General features: G+C 35.3%; 3 protein-coding genes across 7 annotated transcripts; 2 read left to right on the forward strand and 1 right to left on the reverse strand.

Annotated features, from left to right (window-relative positions):
* The first annotated feature begins 186 nt into the window (after positions 1 to 186).
* Positions 187 to 8,880, forward strand: LOC139897062 (glucosidase 2 subunit beta). Of its 3 annotated transcripts, none has more exons than XR_011776431.1 (6): positions 187 to 345; positions 441 to 554; positions 811 to 906; positions 1,278 to 1,460; positions 2,107 to 2,312; positions 8,257 to 8,469. XR_011776431.1 is itself a non-coding variant. In XM_071879708.1 (6 exons), exons 1-5 carry the CDS (start codon positions 237 to 239, stop codon positions 2,211 to 2,213), a joined length of 609 nt encoding a protein of 202 aa, XP_071735809.1. In that variant the 5' UTR covers positions 187 to 236; the 3' UTR covers positions 2,214 to 2,247; positions 8,490 to 8,880. The 3 variants fall into 3 exon arrangements, 2 of the variants coding, with proteins under 2 accessions (XP_071735809.1, XP_071735808.1); XM_071879708.1 differs by lacking the exon at positions 8,257 to 8,469 and adding an exon at positions 8,490 to 8,880 and having other exon boundaries at positions 2,107 to 2,247; XM_071879707.1 differs by lacking the exon at positions 8,257 to 8,469 and having other exon boundaries at positions 2,107 to 2,318.
* A 1,771-nt stretch (positions 8,881 to 10,651) lies between these two features.
* LOC139897063 (pentatricopeptide repeat-containing protein At1g06270) lies at positions 10,652 to 14,257 on the forward strand. Of its 3 annotated transcripts, none has more exons than XR_011776432.1 (3): positions 10,652 to 10,735; positions 11,265 to 13,073; positions 14,044 to 14,257. XR_011776432.1 is itself a non-coding variant. In XM_071879709.1 (2 exons), exon 2 carries the CDS (start codon positions 11,288 to 11,290, stop codon positions 12,323 to 12,325), a length of 1,038 nt encoding a protein of 345 aa, XP_071735810.1. In that variant the 5' UTR covers positions 10,652 to 10,735; positions 11,265 to 11,287; the 3' UTR covers positions 12,326 to 13,166. The 3 variants fall into 3 exon arrangements, 1 of the variants encoding a protein (XP_071735810.1); XR_011776433.1 differs by lacking the exon at positions 14,044 to 14,257 and adding an exon at positions 13,219 to 13,376; XM_071879709.1 differs by lacking the exon at positions 14,044 to 14,257 and having other exon boundaries at positions 11,265 to 13,166.
* LOC139900669 (senescence-specific cysteine protease SAG12) lies at positions 12,766 to 14,232 on the reverse strand. Its single transcript, XM_071883431.1, is given in 2 exon segments — positions 12,766 to 13,355; positions 13,725 to 14,232. Coding segments are annotated over 2 exon segments (1,098 nt in total).
* Positions 14,258 to 24,112: the final 9,855 nt, after the last annotated feature.

Genomic DNA, 24,112 nt, shown 5'->3' on the forward strand with positions numbered 1-24,112 from the left:
AATAAAAATGGTAAATATAAAATTTCATAGATTTTATCTTCTGAAATTCAATTTAGGCTAAAAAGCAACACCAAATCATCATCAATAATTTGACGTGTTTGCTGTTGGCCCAAATAATAGAGCCGGACCTGAGTAATAATAAGCATAACCAAGTTCACTAACTAGTCGTTGATTTGGTTGGAGCAATTTTGACTTTTGTTTCCGAACAAGTAATATTGCTTGCTCCTCCAATTCCAATGGAAAAAACGGCAACAAATGGTGTAATTTTATTCAGTATCTACATCCTTTTCAATTTACCATACTCATCATATTCATCAAATGTACCTATCGGAATCCATCCTCTAGGTTAATTTCCTGTTTTTTTCCTTCTGTTTTCTATCTTTATAATAATTCCGTTACTAATTTTGTGGTTAAATAAATTTGATATGTTTCCTTTACAGATGAGAAATACTTTGCTTCTGAGGTAATCAATTGCAAAGATGGATCCAATTCTTTCACTAGAGATCGTCTTAATGACGAATTTTGCGATTGTGTTGATGGTACTGATGAACCTGGTATTGGTCAAACCCTAGTTGACATGATTCTTAATTGTTAATTATGTTAATGTTAATTAACTTAATTTGAATCAAATTTTAACGTTTCTGATAAACAAATTGGTATATAAGTTATCCATTGTTGTATAATTATTATTCAATTATTCAATTCAAAATTTTCTACTTTTATCTGTGCTTTAATGATGCTTGTTTATTAGTTACAGTACCTATTATCTATACAAGTTAGTCAAATTTTTTTTTTTTCAATGATTTTTAGGAACATCAGCTTGTCCTAGGGCTAAATTCTATTGCGAAAACGCAGGCAGTTCACCTCGGTTTTTGTTCTCGTCTCGTGTGAACGATCAAATTTGTGGTATGATATATTACTATGTTATATGTTATACTACTCATTTGCATATGGTTATTTTAAGTGTTTACTGTTTACCAAATAAGACATGCTGATGCTATTAGTAATTAGTTACTAGCAGACCATTCTTTTTAAACATAATATACATTATATTGGTTATATACTTATATACAATTATACATGCAGGATATGCATAATTGGGATTTAGATTTTTACCATTCTTTCGGATACAAAGATTTCCTTTAAATTAGTTTTTAACTTTGAGACAATTTATCGTATTTTACTTTGAACTGTAAATCTTTAACATTATCATGTGGTGAAAGGAAATTCTACTTGCACGTTTTTATTTATTTATTTTTGGTTTTTTTTTTTCCTAGACTGTTGTGATGGTAGTGATGAGAATGATGGAAGTATGTTGTGTCCCAATACATGTGTCATGGGTGGGCATACTGAATACAAGAGACTAAATTACGGTTCCAGAATCAACAAATTTGCTTCTGCTGGCAATAAACACAAAAAGGTTAGCCTTGACGGTGAAGACACAGTCCAGAAACTCCAAGGTATATATATCTGATATTTGAGGTCAAAATATATACATTTGTTGTTGCAAAATGAAAGACCTTTTATATGAACTTAAGAAATAAAAAATCACGCGTGATCATCCCCAAAAAGTATCGCACTTTCATTGTGGGTTCATAAGTTCCAATCCAAATGTGCTCAATAAAGGGGATCTTGGAAATTTAAGTCATAGCCACACACTTTCACTAAAGTGTACATAAATCCAAACATTTAATGAGGGAGTAACCAACCCAATGTAGTCTAGTGGTTGGGCCCCTGACATCCTTGCAAGAGGGTCGCATGTTCGAATCTTGGGTGGCCGAGGAAGGGTTGGAAACAGCCAGGGAGTATTCCTGATGGGCTGCGTACAGTAGAGTATGGGGTCGTATCAATCCCTCTTCCCGGGTAACCCGAATAGGGAAAATCTTACAACTTTCTTAATGAGGGAGTATTTAAATATAACACCAACATTGTATTAGTTGTGGCATTGTCAATTAATTTTAGCTACTGTAACAAACCATATTGGTATTGAAATTAAAATCATTTTCATTTGACTTTAAAAGTCAAATGCTGCACATTTGTCTTCATTTGGTATAAAAACAGAAGTGAACATCTTTTTCTTGTCATGACGTCCTCAAGTGATTGCAGGTTTGAAGGTTGTGATAATGGTACAGGTGATTCTTATCGCTTTTGTAGTATTCCTTTGTCGGTGTCGTCGACATGCGAAATCAAGGAGGAGACATTCTCGTTCATGAACTTGTAACATCAGCTACGATTAGTTTTATTTCGGTAATGTTCTCAGTATATTAGTTCTAGCAAAATTTTAGCTAAAATACATAATTTATATAATGGTCATTTTTGTTATAATTCAGTAGGCTTATAACTACCTTTAGTGGTTTGATTCTTGATGTTATAATTCAGTAGGCTTATAACTACCTTTAGTGGTTTGATTCTTGATGTTATAATTCAGTAGGCTTATAACTACCTTTAGTGATTTGATTCTTGATTTAGAATACTAATAATGAAGTGTAAGAACAAAGATGATAATGGAGAGAAAGAAAGAAACACTTTGTAAGTGTGAGAAATGGTGCAAGTTTAATGCTTGCATTCATGAGTATTTATAGCCTAAAATCTCAATATAAAAATACATACTTTGTGTACCAAAATTGACTATATGTATACACCAAAATTGACTATCCATATCTATATTATTATTATTATTATTATAACACTCCCCCTTGGATAGCAATTTTATTTTGTTGAAGATCAACTATAAATTACTGCCTCGTTAAAAACCTTGCTAAAGAAAACCCAGTGGGAAAAAACTTTAGCTAAGGGAAAAAGAGTGCAGCATGGAGTTGACTCCCCCTCAAGTAGACATCGCTTCAGCTGTTACATCTTTTGAACATGTCTCATGCCAATGTTATGAACGTGTGTTCTGAAAATAGCAGTTGGAAGTGCTTTCGTGAAAAGATCAGCAGAGTTTTTGCTAGATTGCACATATCTCATTTCAATCTGGTTGTCCTTAATGAGATTTTGAGTGTATGAGAAGAATCTAGGTGGTATGTGTTTTGTTCGGTCACTTTTGATATACCCTTCTTTCATCTGTGCTATGCAAGCTGCATTATCTTCATAGATAGTTGTTGGACTTTTATCGCGTTCTAGTCCACAAGAATCAGTAATGAGTTGTGTCATTGATCTCAACCAAAAACATTCTCGAGTAGCTTCATGTAATGCAATCACTTCGGCATGATTTGACGATGTAGCAACAAGTGTTTGTTTTTGAGAACGCCATGATATTGCAGTACCTCCATTTAGGAATACATATCCAGTTTGAGATTTAGCTTTATGTGGATCAGATAAATAACCTGCATCTGCATAACCAACCAAATCTTGTTTTGATTCGTTAGAATAAAATAATCCTAAATCAGTAGTTCCTCGAAGGTATCGAAATATGTGTTTGATCCCATTCCAGTGTCTTTTGGTAGGAGCAGAGCTGAACCTTGCCAACAAATTAACTGCAAAAGAAATGTCAGGTCTTGTACAATTTGTAAGATACATAAGAGCTCCAATTGCACTAAGATATGGTACTTCTGGTCCAAGAATGTCTTCTTGATCTTCACATGGACGAAATGGATCAGCTTCAACATTGAGTGATCTAACAACCATAGGAGTAGTTAATGGTTTTGCCTTGTCCATATTGAAACGTTTCAAAATCTTTTCAGTATATGTTGTTTGATGTACAAGTAAACCATTAGGCATATGCTCAATTTGTAAACCAAGGCAATACTTGGTTTTTCCGAGATCTTTCATTTCAAATTCTTTCTTTAGAAGTTGAATGGCTTCATGGATCTCTTTATTTGTACCTATGATGTTAAGATCATCAACATAAACAGCTATGATCACATATCCGGATGTTGTTTTCTTAATGAAAACACAAGGGCAAGTAAGATTATTTGTATACCCTTTGCTTATCAAGTAATCACTCAATCGGTTATACCACATACGTCCCGATTGTTTTAACCCATATAAAGATCTTTGTAATTTAATCGAATACATTTCTTTGGGTTTTGCATTTGATGCTTCTGGTACCTTAAATCCTTCAGGTATCTTCATATATATATCACTATCAAGTGATCCATATAGATAAGCAGTCACAACATCCATGAGATGCATTTCTAAATTTTTAGAAACTGCCAGACTGATTAAGTACCTAAAAGTAATTGCATCCATAACAGGAGAATAAGTTTCTTCATAATCAATTCCCGGTCTTTGAGAAAAACCTTGAGCTACAAGTCTAGCTTTATACCTTGTAACTTCATTTTTCTCATTTCTTTTTCGGACAAAAATCCATCTGTATCCTACAGGTTTCACATCTTTAGGAGTGAGAATGATGGATCCGAAAACTTTTCTTTTATTGAGTGATTCTAATTCAGCTCGTATTGCTTCTTTCCATTGAGCCCAATCATGTCTATTTTGACATTCAACCATAGATGTTGGTTCTGGATCATCATCATTATTCATGATGTCATATGCAACATTAAATGAAAATTTCTCATCAAGATTTTTCATTTCATTTCGGTTCCATAATATTTTTGAATATGCATAATTGATTGCAATTTCTGTATTGACATCATCAATCTCCTCTGCAGTAGGAGTACTGATTTGTGGTTCTTCTTGAACACTTTCTTTTACTTCATTATCAGCTGATTTTCTTTTTCGAGGATTTTTATCCTTTGAACCGATTGGTCTTCCACGTTTCTGACGTGGCAAAGATTCATGAGTGACGTTATTGCCAGCTTTTGGAATTTCAATTCGAGCTGGAGTATTTACTGCTGGTATATATGATTTTGTCACCGTTTTTGTATCTGTAAATGCATCAGGCAATTGATTTGCAAGTTCTTGTATATGCATTATCTTTTGAACTTCTGTCTCGCATTCTTTTGTGCGAGGATCAAGATACTTTAATTGAGGTTCACACCATGAAACATCATTTTCTTTATTTTTCATTTCTCCCCCTAATCTAGGGAACAATGTTTCATTAAAATGACAATCAGCAAAACGTGCTGTAAAAACGTCACCTGTCATAGGTTCAATATACCTTAATATTGAAGATGTTTCATATCCAACATATATTCCCAACCTCCTTTGAGGACCCATTTTTGTACGTTGTGGTGTCGCAATTGGAACATACACTGCACAACCAAATGTTCTAAGATGGGAAATATTTGGCTCTTGACCAAAAGCAAGTTGTAGGGGGGAATATTTATGACTTGCACTTGGTCTGATGCGAATCAATGCAGCAGCATGTAAAATTGCATGACCCCATATAGATACAGGGAGTTTTGTTCTCATTATCAATGGTCTAGCGATTAACTGTAAACGTTTAATCAATGACTCGGCTAAACCATTTTGTGTATGCACATGAGCAACAGAATGTTCAACAACAATTCCTATAGACATGCAATAGTCATTAAATGCTTGAGATGTAAATTCACCAGCATTATCAAGTCTCACCCTTTTAATGGTGTAATCAGGAAAATGAGCTCTCAATTTAATAATTTGGGCAAGAAATTTTGCAAATGCCACATTACGGCTTGATAACAGACAAACATGAGACCATCTGCTAGATGCGTCTATTAGAACCATGAAATATCTAAATGGTCCACATGGTGGATGAATTGGTCCACATATATCACCTTGAATTCTTTCAAGAAACATTGGTGATTCTTTCTCAACCTTAAGTGGTGAGGGTCTAGTTATCAATTTTCCAAGAGAGCAAGATGTACATGGAACCATTGTATCATGATGGATTTTTCTATCCTTTAGTGGATGTCCATGAGTACATTCAATAATCCTTTTCATCATTGTTGATCCTGGATGGCCTAATCTGTTATGCCATAAACTGAATACACCAGGATCAATATATTTTTCGTTAACTACCATATGTATTTCTGGTACATTTATATGTGTATAATGTAATCCAGAACTAAGTCTTGGCAGTTTTTCAACCACATGACTCTTGTCAGTGATACTTAAATATTTCTCATTTTCTGTTGTCACTGACTGATAATCATACCCGTTAAGGTATATGTCGGAGAAACTCAATAAATTTCTGCTTGACTTGGGAGAAAATAAGGCATCATTTATTAAAAATTTTGTACCATTTGGTAGTATGAAATTTGCCTTTCCTATCCCTTTTATCAAGTTAGCAGGTCCTGATATTGTATGTATAGTTCCTTCCGTTGGTTTTAGATCAATAAAATATTTCTCGGATTTAAGTATAGTGTGTGTAGTTCCACTGTCTGCTATACAGAGATCTCCACCACTTGATTGATGTTGTATTCCAGCAAAATTCATATTGAACTTCATATATAAGAAATAAATAGTGAGTACATTAATATTACACAATATTTTAAACGCAAATAGATAGTACTGAAAACATTTAGCAAACATAATGACAAAGACAGACGATATTAAATCGTTTATTTTTCAAAAGACACACAACTTAAACATTCAAGAAATCTTCATATAAATCAGATGGTTTCTCAGTGACTGTTGGATCAATATTATCCACAAAATTTACTTCCTTTTCTTTACCTTTCAGCGAATCCTGATACATCTTAACAAGATGTTTAGATGTTCGGCAAGTATTAGCCCAGTGGCCCATTCTACCACATCTGTAGCAAGATTCTTCAGAATTTTTAGAAGAATTTTCTTCAACATCTTGTTTAATGGGCTTGTTTTGTGGTTGATATTTATATTTTCGTGGATTACTATTTCTTTGACCACCACGGCCACGACCACGACCACGTCCACGCCCATTACCATTACCATAAGGATGGTTTCTACCATAGTTATGGCTTTTGGCATGATGATGGTGATGGTTATTATAACCACGACCTTGCCCGCGTCCTTGTCCCTGTTTATAATTATTTGCAGTATTTGCTTCAGGGATTGCAAGTGTACCAGTAGGACGGGATTGCTGATTTTTCATTAATAGCTCATCATTTTGCTCTGCAACTAAGAGATATGAATTAAGTTCAGGATATGTTTTGAACTTTAGCATTCTCAAATTTCTTTGCACTGTGATGTTTGCAGCATTCATTGTGGAGAAAGTTTTCTCCATCATGTCTGCATCACTAATTTCATGTCCACAGAATTTAAGTTGTGAACATGTATTATACAGAGCTGAGCTGTATTCATTTACTTTCTTAAAGTCTTGGAACCTTAATGTTCTCCATTGTTCCATTGCAGCTGGAAGTAAAATTTCTCTTTGATTATTGAATCTGCTTTTGAGACCTTCCCATAAAACATGGGGATCTTCTACAGTCACATAATTATTTTGTAAGCATTCATCAATATGTTGATGAATAAAGCAACATGCCGTAGCTTGTTCTTTTTCAGAACAAGTGTTGTTTTCATTTATGGTTTCAAGAATGCCCATTGATTTAAGATGCATTTTTACTTTTATAACCCATGGCATGTAGTTGTTTCCAGTTGATTCTAAAGGAGTAAATTTAAGCTTTTCCAGATTCGACATTTTCTATTATCAAAAATTAAAACAAACATCATGATAAATTAGAGTCAATTTATATTCATAAGTATATAAACATTAAACATAAATTTAATATAACATAAATGATAAGTAGGTGACAGTGTCGACCATGTGTAAGTAATCATAAATAAATGTTATATAACAAAAATATAAATATTAGTAAACATAAATGAAAATTTGGCGACAGTGTCGACCATATATTTTTTCAGGTGGTATAACCGACCTATATCATTCTGGTGGTATAACCGACCATATATCATTTTGGTGGTATAACCGACCATATATCATTTTGGTGGTATAACCGACCATATATCATTTTGGTGGCAGAGCCAACCATATTTAGTATTAAGATTATCGTGCTGATAACGTGTTATAATTCAGTAGGCTTATAACTACCTTTAGTGGTTTGATTCTTGATGTTATAATTCAGTAGGCTTATAACTACCTTTAGTGGTTTGATTCTTGATGTTATAATTCAGTAGGCTTATAACTACCTTTAGTGATTTGATTCTTGATTTAGAATACTAATAATGAAGTGTAAGAACAAAGATGATAATGGAGAGAAAGAAAGAAACACTTTGTAAGTGTGAGAAATGGTGCAAGTTTAATGCTTGCATTCATGAGTATTTATAGCCTAAAATCTCAATATAAAAATACATACTTTGTGTACCAAAATTGACTATATGTATACACCAAAATTGACTATCCATATCTATATTATTATTATTATTATTATAACAATTTTGCATATATAAAATTGGTTAGATGTAAAGTGGTGCTAAAACTCCATTGTATTGCTTATGCCTACGTCCTGGTTAGAACTGAGATGTGCTTTTGCTGTTTAGAGTTTTGTAATGATGAGTCGACCCGATAAACTTTCACATGATAGATGTAATTTTTGTTATTCGGGTCATTCATTGTCGATCCATTCGTGTAAAATTCTTTGAATAACACAATCTATGACCAAATGTAGCTTGGCCACAAACAATCAAACTCATAAACATTTGAGGCAGGTTGAACAATGGGATCTGAAATCAAGATTAATAAAGGAACTTCATGTGTCCGAGGAGTAGCATTAGCTCGACAAAGAGGACAATTCCCATGTGAAAATACCCATATGTCAATACACGAAACGTGAAAAACATGTGCACATTCTGGCATTATTCTAACATCATCATCATCTTCAAATTCACCCACAAACTGCGCATGTCCCTTTCAACTCTTTTGTGTACTTATGAACAGTCAACAAGATTGACGACCCACTTGAGCTCGACGTACTAGTACTTGGTAACGAGCGTGATTGTAAAATAATAAATAATAAGTGACGTGCTGAGTGGCGTGTTGAGTGACGTGTTGGAGGTAAGGGTGAGTATTTTTAATTTTTTTTTTCATTTTTCTTACTGTAAAAATGATTTTGGTTTTTATTTTGTTTAATTATTTACATTATATTATTATTTTGTAATTATAAAAACAAATTATATTAACATACAAGTGAATTCGATTACCGTTTTTCCTGTCTCGTTTTTTGCTTCTTACATACAACATCATTAAACATGTGCAATAATTCTGACTTTTCTTCGTCTAAATACACAATATTCGAAAATGAGAACGGTATTTCTTTTTTGAGTAATTCCTTCAACTTTGATAGATCAAAGGCATTAACATAGAAGTCGTTAAATTTCATTTTCGTTCCGCCGACGTATGACTTCCAATCGACCGTTGGTTTACCTCCAAAATTAACGTCGAATGAAACCATCGTCGGAGCCATTGATGAAGTTGGAGAAAATATGAATGAAGAAGTTGAAAGAATTTTATAAAAAGAGAGAAATGAAAGTTAAGATTGGATGGAAAGTGTGTTTGATTACATTGTTGTATTTATAGATGGATAAAGTTATTAAAATCGATCGTTAAACACAAATATGTATATATCCATTGCCCAAAATCGAATCAAAAAACAGCCACGCTACCAACATGCATCTCTTCTTCCTCGTGCCAGCCACCAGCACATCACTATTCACCACCCACCAGCACGCCGCGCTAGAGGCGAACACGTCGCGTTAAAGATGGTCTTAGTAAGACGAAATATGCTTTGAAGAACACAAAATATGTTCAACCTCATGAACTTTTACTTTTAGTTATCTTCACAACTTAATCAAATGTAGCTTGGCCACAATGAACTCATAAACATTTGAGGCAGGTTACACAATGAGATTTGAAGTCAAGAGTGATCAAAGAACTTCATGTGTCCGAGGAGTAGCATTAGCTCGACAAAGAGGACAATTTCCGCGCGAAAATATCCAGATGTCAATACACGACACATGAAAAATGAGTGATGATACGTACACAATCATTTTTTATATTTATACAATCAATCATGATTTACAGTATTGTAATGTTAAACACTAAAGCATATTTGGTTATGTACATATAAAAAATGATTGTGCACATATCACTTTCCATGAAAAACATGTGCACATTCCGGCATTATCCTTACGCCTTCATCTTCATCAAATTCACCCAAACAAACCGCACATGTCACTTCTTTAAACTCTTTTGTGTACTTATGAACAAGCCACCAGGTTGACGACGACCCACTTGAGCTCGACGTACTAGTACTTGGTAATGATACATTGGGACTTGAGTCACGCTCAACATGAATTATACGATGTTGGTGCATATTATTCAGTGGTCTAGTTGGCTCGATGGTGGTTTCAACACTACCACAATGCCGGTAAACAATTATGCAATGGATTAATGCAACTATAATCAATAATCGCTCCCGAAACAACCCCGAGAATTGTAACTAAGAGCGGGTTAACACTATCACGATCGTGTTCTTGGTCACCCATGACGTAGAAAAATGGAGAATTTAAGGTGATTAATGGTAGCCAATATGTGCTTACAATCTGTTTCTAACATGTAAGAAGGTTTCATGTTTGGGTTGACGTTGATGACACGGTGTAATGTTTAAACTCTTAAATACAAATTTGTAGCCAATATAAAGGGTTCATAAATATGTTATTATATGTTATAAATATAAATAGAAATATAACAACCGAAATAATTTATCGGTTAGGACTAAATGAAGAGCGATGAAACGAGTTGCGCTCTGGCGGGACGGCATCAATAAAGCTAAAAAATATACTTTTAACTTTAGTTTTGGAATTATATTTATCCTTTTAGTTTTAGTTACATCCAATTCAAAAGTTTCTTTATTGGGTAAGAAAAGTTACTTAAATTTACACCAACTTCGTTTCTTTATCTTTTTCAATTTGCTTTTCAATCGTGATTAAAATTGAATAAAAGTAAATTAAATGGAGTACTTATTTTTTTTAACAAATATTAGTATTAAAATACCTTATATATATTTTATTTATAGAACATATATACTATAGAAAGTATCTTCTATGGCCAATTGAATCATTTTATGAACTGTGGTGGCTCAAAGTCGAATTTCATTAATTCATTGTTTGAATATACTGGTAATGATGATTAAAATACTCTGTTTTTGTCTCTACGAGTGTTATGCAAGCTGTTTTAGCTAATTTGAGCACCAACTGTTTGATAAAATGCCTCAACCAGTTCCAAATGATTTGACATGCTGTATCTCATATTCTAGCCAATTTAGAGTATAATAACCTATCCTTGCAACACATATAGACCTTTTAATTCAAATGTGTAATGTAAGTTTGATCAAAATTTCAAAGTTATGCTGATTCTCGTTATGACTTATGATTTATGCTTGCAGGCAGTATAAATTAGAATCAAGCTATGGTGATTTCAGTTACAAAGCTATATAAACCACTCCGTTCGTTTTCTTGTACTTGCGTTCACTTTACCTCCTTCATCCATTCTGTCTCATCACAACAATTGCTCGAGCAATCAGTTAAATCTGCGGTCGAAGCTAAAAGTTACCGTCTAATCCCTGACATTTTAACCGCTGCAAAGGAAACTTATCAAACCTCGAATCCTTTCTCATTTCTCTCGAACTTTAACCAAGATCAAAGAACCAAAGTTATTGATGAAATTCTACAGAGTTTTGTTCCTATAAGACCTCGTGATCGCCCTCGTGTTGCATATGCATATCTCCTTTCTTTCACCCTACAAAGCGATAATCCTCTACCGATCTCGTTGGCAGTCCTACAACGCACCCTTCGGTCAGGCTGTGCCCCTGTTCCTCAAACGCATCTACTTTTATCAAGTGTATGGCTTCACGAAAGAAAGAAATCTGATAATACTGTTGGTAAAATACTATTGCAGATGAACTCGATTGGATATCCACCTGATAATGGCGTTTGCAACTACCTTATTTCGTCTCTATGCAAGGTTGATCAGTACGAGGAGGCAATTCACGTCTTGCGATGTATGAGTGGTGCAGGATGTGTTCCTGATTTGGACAGTTTCGGTTGTGTAATCTGTCTTCTTTGTTCCCTTAGAAAGACGAAATACGTTGAAGAGATATTGAAGCAGATGGTATCTAAGTTCAGATTATCTCCAAGAAATGAGTTAACGGTAAAGGTCTTTAAGAAAATGCGGGAAAACAAAGATGTGCATAGGGCGGTTGAGATGCTTAGTTATCTAGAAGAAATGGAGGTACATATTGGGTTTGAAAGCTATGAGCTGGTTGTCGAGACGTGTTTAGAATCCAGTTTGTTTGTTTTAGCAGGGAAAATCGTTTTGAGAATGATAAACAAAGGTTTCATACCTTATATAAAGGTGCGGCAGAAGGTATTCGAAGGGCTAATTTCTGTTGGTGAAGTGGATTTTGCGTATATTCTTAAAAAGAAGTTCGCAGAAGTGAACTCTTAGGTGTTGCTTGTTTTTTTATTGTGAAGACCATATTAGTGTTTTTGTGTGTGCGTCCGCAGATGTTTACAATGCACACTGTTTGTTTTCTGATAACATAAGACAAATAATGTCTTTTTTTCTCTGCAAGTCTGCAGACTTAGTAATATGCTTCTCATTGCTACAAACACAAAAAGAAACAGACTTTGATGTTTAGCCCCTACAGATCTTTAGACCACATCTTCTCGACAGATGTGGTTTTATCTTCTCTACGGATGTGGTTTACAGTTTTGTCTTCATACAAAAACATCTTAAACCACAAACAACACCTTAGTATATTCTTATAAACAATGTAAACCTTATTGTATTGACGTATTGTTAATTTCCGGCAGCCCATGATTAGTAACCTATTGAATCTTGATTCTTTTTCATCTGATATCAATACAGCTATGTAATGAAGGCACTTAAAGCATGACAGGGTAAGTACAGTCCGTTGCAATGGCACATTTACCCTTTTTACTTTTAACTCCACGTTGAATTCTCATATAACCATTTTCACCCCACTCTTCACCCCATGAATTCTTAACGATCCAGTACTTTTTTCCCAGTTCTTCCCCATAACCAACTATCGTGACCGCATGGTTCAAATGGCTCCCACAAGCACCTTTGTAAAGGCCACTTGAGTACAACTGAAATAAAAAACCAGCAGCAATAGCAACCAATACGGGTTGCTTGGAGACTGCAGCTTGCAGACTCTTCTCATCTTTGGCAGGTACTTTTTTGTATTCTTTTATTTTGACTCCAAATTTTGTAGCTTCTGAAATGTTACAGTTATCCTCTCTGCCTACATATGGGTAATCTTTTGCTGTACTGATTCCGTTGTTCTTGATGATATATTCGTATGCTTGCTCCATTAGACCTCCAACACATCCTGTGTCACCATTGTTGACATCACAATCTACAAGCATTTGTTCTGATAGAGTTGTTAAATTGCCTCCTTTTATTTTGTTGAGGCCTTCAATTGCCGCTACTGCAGAGAATGCCCAACAAGCTCCTGCATTTGTAACACTTTTCGTTGAGGAAAATGATGTAACATTACAGCACAATAATGAAAAATGAATTATACTTAAATTTGGCAGTTTTGGTCCATTTACTTGTTAACTGGTTTATTTTTGGTTGTGTTAAATGTCCACAGGGTCAAACAAAAAAAGTTAATAGAGAATGGGTCAAACAGAGTAAAAGTCTGCTAAGGTCAAACAGAGTGGCAATTTTGGTCCATTTACCTCATAATTGTTTTACTCATACAGTGATTGAAATTCTAACCCAACCAGACTTACCAACCTGTTATGTCCTATAGTAAAAATGACCCATTTCAAACCATGCCCAAATTGCCACATTTAATTAAACCTAGCGAATTTTGTACCACATCTGCCTTGATCTCTGACTGGAGTTACCGCTCCTTTCTTTCTCCAGTCCACACTGTCTGGCAAATCGTGTGTGATATTACTGGGCTTGGTTGATTTATAACGTCTCTTACCTTTATAACCCATATAAATAGACCGAAATTCCTCATTGGTCATATCCGCAAATTTATTGTCGATGAGCTTTTATGAATGATTCGGTGAATTGATATAATCGATATACTGGACATTAGATAGGTAGATACCATATCTTACATCCCTTTCATTTGTACCTTGGTACGTTCTCTCGTATTTTTTCAGCCATTTTTCGTACCTGTGCAGCATATTGCTTGAACTGTAGCTTGGTGGTTCAGTTTTTGAAGATGTACAACATTGTATATATGTGACCAAAAGGGTGCACAATGCTATTCTGAGCTGGGCGGCGGTCATTGTAAGTTCGATATGATTAATATTTCCGTCATCAGTGGTTTCTACAAATGTAGCTGCGTAATATTGAGGTTTTAAGTTCATGTGTTTTGTGCCTTTGAGAACATGTTACGTTTATGCCATGTACATTGTTCACGGCTTTGTTTGATATTTCTTTGTTATGAATGATATGAACTACATAAATACTTTAGGTGGGTAATTCTGACTATAACAATTACTCCGTAAATCTTTAAACTTTTGTCTTCTGAATTTACTCAAACATTCATTTTATTGTTTATAGAATTTGTTAATATGTCCACGTACTTGGAAAACAAAAAATATACTACGGAGTAATAAACAAGCTCACCTAAGTATTCATATGTTCCAAGCATGTCATTGATGTATGTATAGAGCTACAATTTCGATTTGGCATTGTTGAACCAACACTAGGTATTTTGTATAATTTTGAAGAATCATATGTTTTGAGTCGACAACAATCGTCGATTTATTGGCGACTTGACTGACTCTTAGAGCCTAAATTAAATTCCAGTCAGGAGTTAAAATCCGTGGAAATTTGATTCTACCATTTTCATGGCGTCTATTTTTATTTTATATTTTTTTAATTTTTTAAAAATTTTTTCCTACTTAAAGGCCGGAGGTCCTCTCGGAAGCAATCTCTTTATCCGTCGAATATAGAGAGGGATGACTTCCTCTACTTTTGAGAGTGTTTGACTCTGGGTGGAGAAATGACTTGTCTTTATTCTCGGATAGGGGAATGATTGTCTACATCTCACCTTCCCCATACACCACTTATGTGGTATTGGGTTTTGTTGTTGTTGTTGTTGTATATGTTTTGAGGCCACTAACTTGATGTCATAGGTCACTAATATTTGAAAATGATTTTTAAGTCATTTATAATTCATATATTATTCTTTGCATATCAAAATTCACATAAAACTTCATCGAAAAATGTTGAATAACACAAATATCCATGTATTTCTTAATTAACATATTATTTATCCACATACAAATATTTGCGTTCTTTTACATTTTTACGGTGAGTTATTAGCTTAATTATGTATGCATGGATTATACGAACTTGATTGAGCTACAAAATCTTTTTTAAATACCGATGATCTAAAATAAGATGATATAATTATAAATGTGTGGCCTCCACATGTATAGTCTCTTTAGAGAATCAGTTAACATTATTTTATACGAAAATCAAATTTGTGTGCAGTATATTTAATTTCTATACTTATGTGATAATCACTATACATTCATGTAAGAAGTGAATTAATCCTACACACTATTAGGAGTGCAAAGATTAGCTGTTTTTCAATCTATGCATTGTCGTTTTATTTTTACAATTCTTAATATATCTTTAACGAATAAAAATTGAAAGTGTCTAAATTTTAACTATATACTAAAGTTTGTTCATCTTGCGAGCTATGCATTGTTGTTTTATTATTATAATTCTTAAAGTATCTTGTTTATGGTGTGTTTTCAACGAACAAAACTTGAAAGAGTGTCTAAATTTTCCTAACTAGAGGATTGTCTTGAACCCACCCTTGTGGTCTAGTGGTTCACCCCTTTGCACTTGTGCATTGGGACGGGGGTGGGGAGGTCTCAAGTTCGAGTCTCTCCCTTTAAAAATATTCGTGGGATTTATTTCCTGAAAGCCGAATTGCCCCGGGGAAGGTTTTACTGACCCGTATTTAGGAACCAGGTTCGACTGCCTGCCCCTCGGGATGGTATAAGGTTCGGATCCCTGTAATGCGGTTCGGTTTTCCTGTCCGAAAGCGCGTGCGTGCGTGGCAAATGAGAGTATTCGATGCCAACAACTTGCCTTTAAAAAAAAAAAAAAATAGAGTGTTGTCTTTTAACAAATTAACAAACATAATAAAGTAGAATTTTATCTAATAATTATCAATTTTTATGAATTGAAAGCATCTCTTTTCCATTTCTATTTTATGAGTCCGAAAAGCCTCCTCCGAGGGATCCTCAAAATAGAATAGAGAAGGGTGAACCCTGTAAAATACGAAAAAACTATTGTTATCACGGTACAAAGACAACTTAGTTTTCTAGAAAGCATCTGTATTTATTATTTTTTTCTTCTTCTAAACTAGACTTAGGGATGGCACCCGCTGGCGACGGGACGGGTCCTTGGTACCCACGACCCGTCCGCCAAGATTTTTTTTTACCCGCGGTGAAATGTCCCGTTCTTATTGATTAAAAACGTTCCATATTAATTGATTTCGTTGCGAGGTTTTGACCTCTATATGAGACGTTTTTCAAAGACTGCATTCATTTTAAAACAAACCATAACCTTTATTTCATCAATAAAGGTTTAAAAAGCTTTACGTAGATTATCAAATAATGATAATCTAAAATATCCTGTTTACACACGACCATTACATAACGGTTTACAATACAAATATGTTACAACAAAATAAGTTTCTTGAATGCAGTTTTTACACAATATCATACAAGCATGGACTCCAATTCTCGTCCTTATTTAAGTATACGACAGCGGAAGCTCTTAATAATCACCTGAGAATAAACATGCTTAAAACGTCAACAAAAATGTTGGTGAGTTATAGGTTTAACCTATATATATCAAATCATAATAATAGACCACAAGATTTCATATTTCAATACACATCCCATACATAGAGATAAAAATCATTCATATGGTGAACACCTGGTAACCGACAATGACAAGATGCATATATAAGAATATCCCCATCATTCCGGGACACCCTTCGGATATGATATAAATTTCGAAGTACTAAAGCATCCGGTACTTTGGATGGGGTTTGTTAGGCCCAATAGATCTATCTTTAGGATTCGCGTCAATTAGGGTGTCTGTTCCCTAATTCTTAGATTACCAGACTTAATAAAAAGGGGCATATTCGATTTCGATAATTCAACCATAGAATGTAGTTTCACGTACTTGTGTCTATTTTGTAAATCATTTATAAAACCTGCATGTATTCTCATCCCAAAAATATTAGATTTTAAAAGTGGGACTATAACTCACTTTCACAGATTTTTACTTCGTCGGGAAGTAAGACTTGGCCACTGGTTGATTCACGAACCTATAACAATATATACATATATATCAAAGTATGTTCAAAATATATTTACAACACTTTTAATATATTTTGATGTTTTAAGTTTATTAAGTCAGCTGTCCTCGTTAGTAACCTACAACTAGTTGTCCACAGTTAGATGTACAGAAATAAATTGATAAATATTATCTTGAATCAATCCACGACCCAGTGTATACGTATCTCAGTATTGATCACAACTCAAACTATATATATTTTGGAATCAACCTCAACCCTGTATAGCTAACTCCAACATTCACATATAGAGTGTCTATGGTTGTTCCGAAATATATATAGATGTGTTGACATGATAGGTCGAAACATTGTATACGTGTCTATGGTATCTCAAGATTACATAATATATAATACAAGTTGATTAAGTTATGGTTGGAATAGATTTGTTACCAATTTTCACGTAGCTAAAATGAGAAAAATTATCCAATCTTGTTTTACCCATAACTTCTTCATTTTAAATCCGTTTTGAGTGAATCAAATTGCTATGGTTTCATATTGAACTCTATTTTATGAATCTAAACAAAAAAAGTATAGGTTTCTAGTCAGAAAAATAAGTTACAAGTCGTTTTTGTAAAGGTAGTCATTTCAGTCGAAAGAACGACGTCTAGATGACCATTTTAGAAAACATACTTCCACTTTGAGTTTAACCATAATTTTTGGATATAGTTTCATGTTCATAATAAAAATCATTTTCTCAGAATAACAACTTTTAAATCAAAGTTTATCATAGTTTTTAATTAACTAACCCAAAACAGCCCGCGGTGTTACTACGACGGCGTAAATCCGGTTTTACGGTGTTTTTCGTGTTTCCAGGTTTTAAATCATTAAGTTAGCATATCATATAGATATAGAACATGTGTTTAGTTGATTTTAAAAGTCAAGTTAGAAGGATTAACTTTTGTTTGCGAACAAGTTTAGAATTAACTAAACTATGTTCTAGTGATTACAAGTTTAAACCTTCGAATAAGATAGCTTTATATGTATGAATCGAATGATGTTATGAACATCATTACTACCTTAAGTTCCTTGGATAAACCTACTGGAAAAGAGAAAAATGGATCTAGCTTCAATGGATCCTTGGATGGCTCGAAGTTCTTGAAGCAGAATCATGACACGAAAACAAGTTCAAGTAAGATCATCACTTGAAATAAGATTGTTATAGTTATAGAAATTGAACCAAAGTTTGAATATGATTATTACCTTGTATTAGAATGATAACCTACTGTAAGAAACAAAGATTTCTTGAGGTTGGATGATCACCTTACAAGATTGGAAGTGAGCTAGCAAACTTGAAAGTATTCTTGATTTTATGAAACTAGAACTTTTAGAATTTATGAAGAACACTTAGAACTTGAAGATAGAACTTGAGAGAGATCAATTAGATGAAGAAAATTGAAGAATGAAAGTGTTTGTAGGTGTTTTTGGTCGTTGGTGTATGGATTAGATATAAAGGATATGTTATTTTGTTTTCATGTAAATAAGTCATGAATGATTACTCATATTTTTGAAATTTTATGAGATATTTCATGCTAGTTGCCAAATGATGGTTCCCACATGTGTTAGGTGACTCACATGGGCTGCTAAGAGCTGATTATTGGAGTGTATATACCAATAGTACATACATCTAAAAGCTGTGTATTGTACGAGTACGAATACGGGTGCATACGAGTAGAATTGTTGATGAAACTGAACGAGGATCTAATTGTAATCATTTTTGTTAAGTAGAAGTATTTTGATAAGTGTCTTGAAGTCTTTCAAAAGTGTATGAATACATATTAAAACACTACATGTATATACATTTTAACTGAGTCGTTAAGTCATCGTTAGTCGTTACATGTAAATGTTGTTTTGAAACCTTTAGGTTAACGATCTTGTTAAATGTTGTTAACCCAATGTTTATAATATCAAAAGAGATTTTAAATTATTATATTATCATGATATTATGATGTACGAATATCTCTTAATATGATATATATACATTAAATGTCGTTACAACGATAAACGTTACATATATGTCTCGTTTCAAAATCATTAAGTTAGTAGTCTTGTTTTTACATATGTAGTTCATTGTTAATATAATTAATGATATGTTTACTTATCATAATATCATGTTAACTATATATATAACCATATATATGTCATCATATAGTTTTTTACAAGTTTTAACGTTCGTGAATCACCGGTCAACTTGGGTGGTCAATTGTCTATATGAAACATATTTCAATTAATCAAGTCTTAACAAGTTTGATTGCTTAACATGTTGGAAACATTTAATCATGTAAATATCAATCTCAATTAATATATATAAACATGGAAAAGTTCGGGTCACTACACGCGGGTACCAGTTTACCCGCCAACAGGTGAACTTTTCTGCCCGTACCCGCAACCCTCGGGTACTCGCGACCCGCGGGTAAACTTGCCGGTTTACAAAATGTACACTTTGATTAATTTTTTAGTAACGGATACCCACTACCCGCGGGTTTTACCCTCGAATAATTATAAAAATACATTAAAAAGTTAATTTACATAATATATAATTAAGTATATGTATGCGGGTAAAAGGGTATACCCGTGGGTAGCTCAAACAGACATCACAGATTCACGGTTCGGGTTTTACCCGCGACGGGTATGAAATACCCGAGTCCCGCCAACAAGTACAAAATTTTACCCGACCCGTGCCAGCGTGTATATTTTTTCATAAATATCCGTCCATCACGGGCACGAGTACCCGCTGGTCACGGATTTTTTTCCGGCCATTGCCATCCCTAACTAGACTCTAGAGTACACTGGACTCAAAGAAGCATTGTTCCATTCTCCGATCTATGTAATATTAACTGATTCACCAAGAAGTTCGTTCGAGCAATTACCAACTGTGGTGGAAAAGAAGTGTAACGACCCTGGATTTTTCAACGTTTAATTAATAATGTTTATTATTAATGCTTACGTGTTAATGAATGTATTTCTATACATTTACTTGTTACCGTACTTGACTTTACATGTCCCGACACGTCTTAGTGACACACGAACTTTTCACGAATAATATTTCGGATATTATTTACATTCATGATTAATTTTTATTAATCATTTTTAATTAACTAAGGTTACTAGTTAATTACTTGGGCCTTATTGGATTAATTTGTTAATTACTAGAACATGGGCTTTTATTAATGCTAATAGACTTAGAAGCCCACCCTACTTATCTTAATGGATTAATTAGGAGCCTTTTGTTACAACTAGTCCATTAAGGTTTAAAACTAGTTTAGTTGGTAAAGGAACGACTTGTTACATGTATCATTACACCTAGTTCCCATGCAAGCTTACTTTATTACCAATTTGAGCCAAATACATGCAAGAGACTAGTGGACACTTCCCTCCCCCTTTTGGTTGTGTGAACCGTCGGTTTGGGTGGGATAAAGGGAGGGTGCAAATTTTTTTTTTTTTTTTTGTTATTTGTTCACTAGTATCATTTCATTTCTCACTCACACACTTACTTGCATCTCATTTTCTCTCATTTTTCTCTCAAGTCTTGTAAGTAACAAGCTTACTTTTCTCTCCTTTTTCTTGTCCTAAAACCGTAGCAATATACACCAAAATCAACCACGCAAGCTCGTAACATGTCCTCTAAGGTTTGAATTGTACGTTCGCTTTGTCCATCGGTTTGAGGATGATATGCGGTGCTCATGTCTAAACGCGTTCCCAACGCTTCTTGCAATGTACGCCAAAATCTAGAAACGAAACGGCCATCTCGGTCGGAGATAATCGATAAAGGTACACCGTGTCGGGCTACGATCTCCTTAATGTAAAGTTGTGCAAGTTTCTCCATTTTGTCCGTTTCTTTCATGGCAAGGAAGTGTGCGGATTTGGTGAGACGGTCAACAATAACCCAAATGGTATCATAACCGCCTGTCGTTTTTGGTAGCTTGGTGATAAAATCCATCGTTATCCTTTCCCACTTCCATTGTGGGATCTCGGGTTGTTGAAGTAGTCCGGACGGTCTTTGGTGTTCGGCTTTGACTTTGGAACATGTCAAACACTTGGAAACATAAGTAGCTACGTCCCTTTTAATGTTCGGCCACCAATATAGTTGTTTAAGGTCGTGGTACATCTTATTAGCACCGGGGTGAATCGAGTATCGTGACTTATGGGCTTCATCTAAAATAAGGCTTCGTAGGTCCCATAACTAGGCACCCAAATCCTTCCGGCGTAATATCGGAGTTCGGTCTCCCTAATTTCGAATCGAGAGACGAGAATGTTCAAGAGCTCGTGTGAAAGGTTTTCATCCTTGAGAGCCTCATCTTGGGCTACCCGAATTTGGCTATTAAGGTTTGTGTGGATGGTGATGTTTAAGGCTCGGACACGAAGAGGCACCGCTCTTTCTTTTCGACTTAAGGCATCGGCTACTACGTTTGCCTTCCCGGGATGGTAACGAAGCTCGCAATCGTAATCGTTCAAAGTTTCAATCCACCGTCGTTGTCTCATGTTTAGTTGCTTTTGATCGAAGATGTGTTGAAGGCTTTTGTGATCGGTGAAGATAGTACTCTTGGTTCCATAAAGATAGTGTCTCCACATTTTAAGTGCAAAGACAACGGCTCCGAGTTCGAGATCATGAGTCGTGTAATTCCGTTCATGAATTTTTAGTTGTCGAGAGGCATAAGCAATGACTTTCTTCCGTTGCATCAATACACACCCAAAACCATGTTTCGAGGCATCGCAATATACAACAAAATCATCATTGCCTTCTGGAAGTGACAAGATAGGAGCGGTGGTTAGCTTTGTCTTCAAGATTTGAAACGCGGATTCTTGCTCGGTCGCCCAAATGAATTTCTTTCCCTTGTGAGTTAATGCGGTTAGAGGACGTGCAACCAAAGAGAAGTTTTCGATGAATCTACGATAGTACCCGGCGAGACCCAAGAATTGACGAATGTGAGTAGGAGTAGTAGGAGTCTCCCATTTACTAATGGCTTCGATTTTCGTGGGATCGACTTTAATACCTTGATCACTTACAACATGACCAAGAAATTGAACTTCCTTCAACCAAAATTCACACTTGGAGAATTTGGCATAAAGTCGTTCTTGTCTCAAGAGTTCAAGCACAAGTCGGAGATGTTGTTCGTGCTCTTCTTCATTTTTAGAATAGATCAATATGTCATCGATGAACACAATAACGAATTTATCGAGATACGGTTTGCACACGCGGTTCATAAGGTCCATGAACACCGCCGGTGCGTTAGTGAGACCAAATGGCATGACAAGGAATTCATAACTACCATAACGAGTCCGGAAAGCGGTTTTGGAGACATCTTCCCCCTTAACCCTCAATTGATGATAACCCGAGCGGAGATCGATTTTTGAATATACACAAGACCCTTGTAATTGATCAAAGAGGTCATCGATGCGAGGGAGAGGATATCGATTCTTAACCGTCAATTTGTTTAGTTCACGATAGTCAATGCACATTCGTAGGGATCCGTCTTTCTTTTTAACAAACAAAATCGGAGCGCCCCAAGGTGAATGGCTAGGTTGGATAAAACCACGATCAAGTAGTTCTTGGATTTGACTTTGCAATTCTTGCATTTCGGATGGAGCGAGTCTATATGGTGCACGTGCTACGGGTGCGGCTCCCGGAATAAGATCGATTTGGAATTCAACCGGTCGATGAGGTGGAAGACCCGGCAATTCATTGGGAAATACATCGGAATAGTCACTAACAATTGGCATATCATCGATGTGCTTCTCATCGGACTCGACTTTCTTAATGTGAGCAAGGATCGCAAAACAACCCTTACGGAGTAGTTTTCTAACTTTAATGCACGAAACGAGGTTGAGTCCGGTGCAACTCTTATCGCCATAGACGATCAAAGGTTCACCATTCTCGATAGGGATTCGGATAGCGTTAAGATCACAAAGGATGTGAGATTTCGTTTTGGCTAGCCAATTCATACCGATTATTACATCGAAGCTCCCTAGTTCCATGGGTATCAAGTCAATTTCAAACTCATTACCCAAAATGTTTAACGTACACCCCCGGTAATATGTGTCGGCACTCAATAGTTTTCCGTTGGCCACTTCAATGGTATAAGTGGTATCTAGTGGACGTGGTGGAGTATTAAAAGAATGAGTCAAAGTCTTGGATACAAAACTCTTATCGGCACCCGAATCGAATAAACAAGTAACATAAGTGTTGTTGAGAAGAAACGTACCCGTGACTAATTCATTATCATCTCGGGCTTCCTCGGTGTTGATGTTGAAAGCTCGGCCGCGCGTATTGGTGTTATCTTTCCTTTTCGGGCATGCATTTCTATAATGGCCTGTTTGGCCACATTCATAACAAGTGCCCGTTTTTGGTGCATTGGGCCCCTTTCGAGCGATGGGGGCAACACTTTTACACTCATTGGCCTTATGACCAACTCCTTGGCACCGGTGGCAAATTAACTTGCCACATTCACCAAAGTGATGTTTGTTGCATTTGTTGCAAAGAGGTAGGTTCCCGGCATAACCCTTTTTGCCGTCGGAGGTGTAAGGCTTCTTGGCAAAGTTGTTGTTGCTTGATTGGGAGGGTTCCCACTTTCTTTTGTTGCCGCCCGATTTATCCTCGGCCTTAGGTGCCGGAACTACGATTTCGTCAACCGTTTCTATCAATTTGCGGGCCATGTTCAAAGCTTCTTGATGATTAGTGGGTTTGGATGACATTACTCCGTGTTTGATACTCTTTGGAAGGTCATCCATGTAAAGTTCAACCCTTAAAGCTTCGGGGTTCACAAGATTTGGGCACATCAAGGCTAGTTCGGAAAATCGTTGATTATAAGCCTTGAGATCGTTTCCGATCGCCTTTAAAGTTCTTAGCTCTTGTTCGAGCC

This window comes from Rutidosis leptorrhynchoides, chromosome 3, assembly GCF_046630445.1.
Source record: "Rutidosis leptorrhynchoides isolate AG116_Rl617_1_P2 chromosome 3, CSIRO_AGI_Rlap_v1, whole genome shotgun sequence".
Lineage (NCBI taxonomy): Eukaryota > Viridiplantae > Streptophyta > Magnoliopsida > Asterales > Asteraceae > Rutidosis > Rutidosis leptorrhynchoides.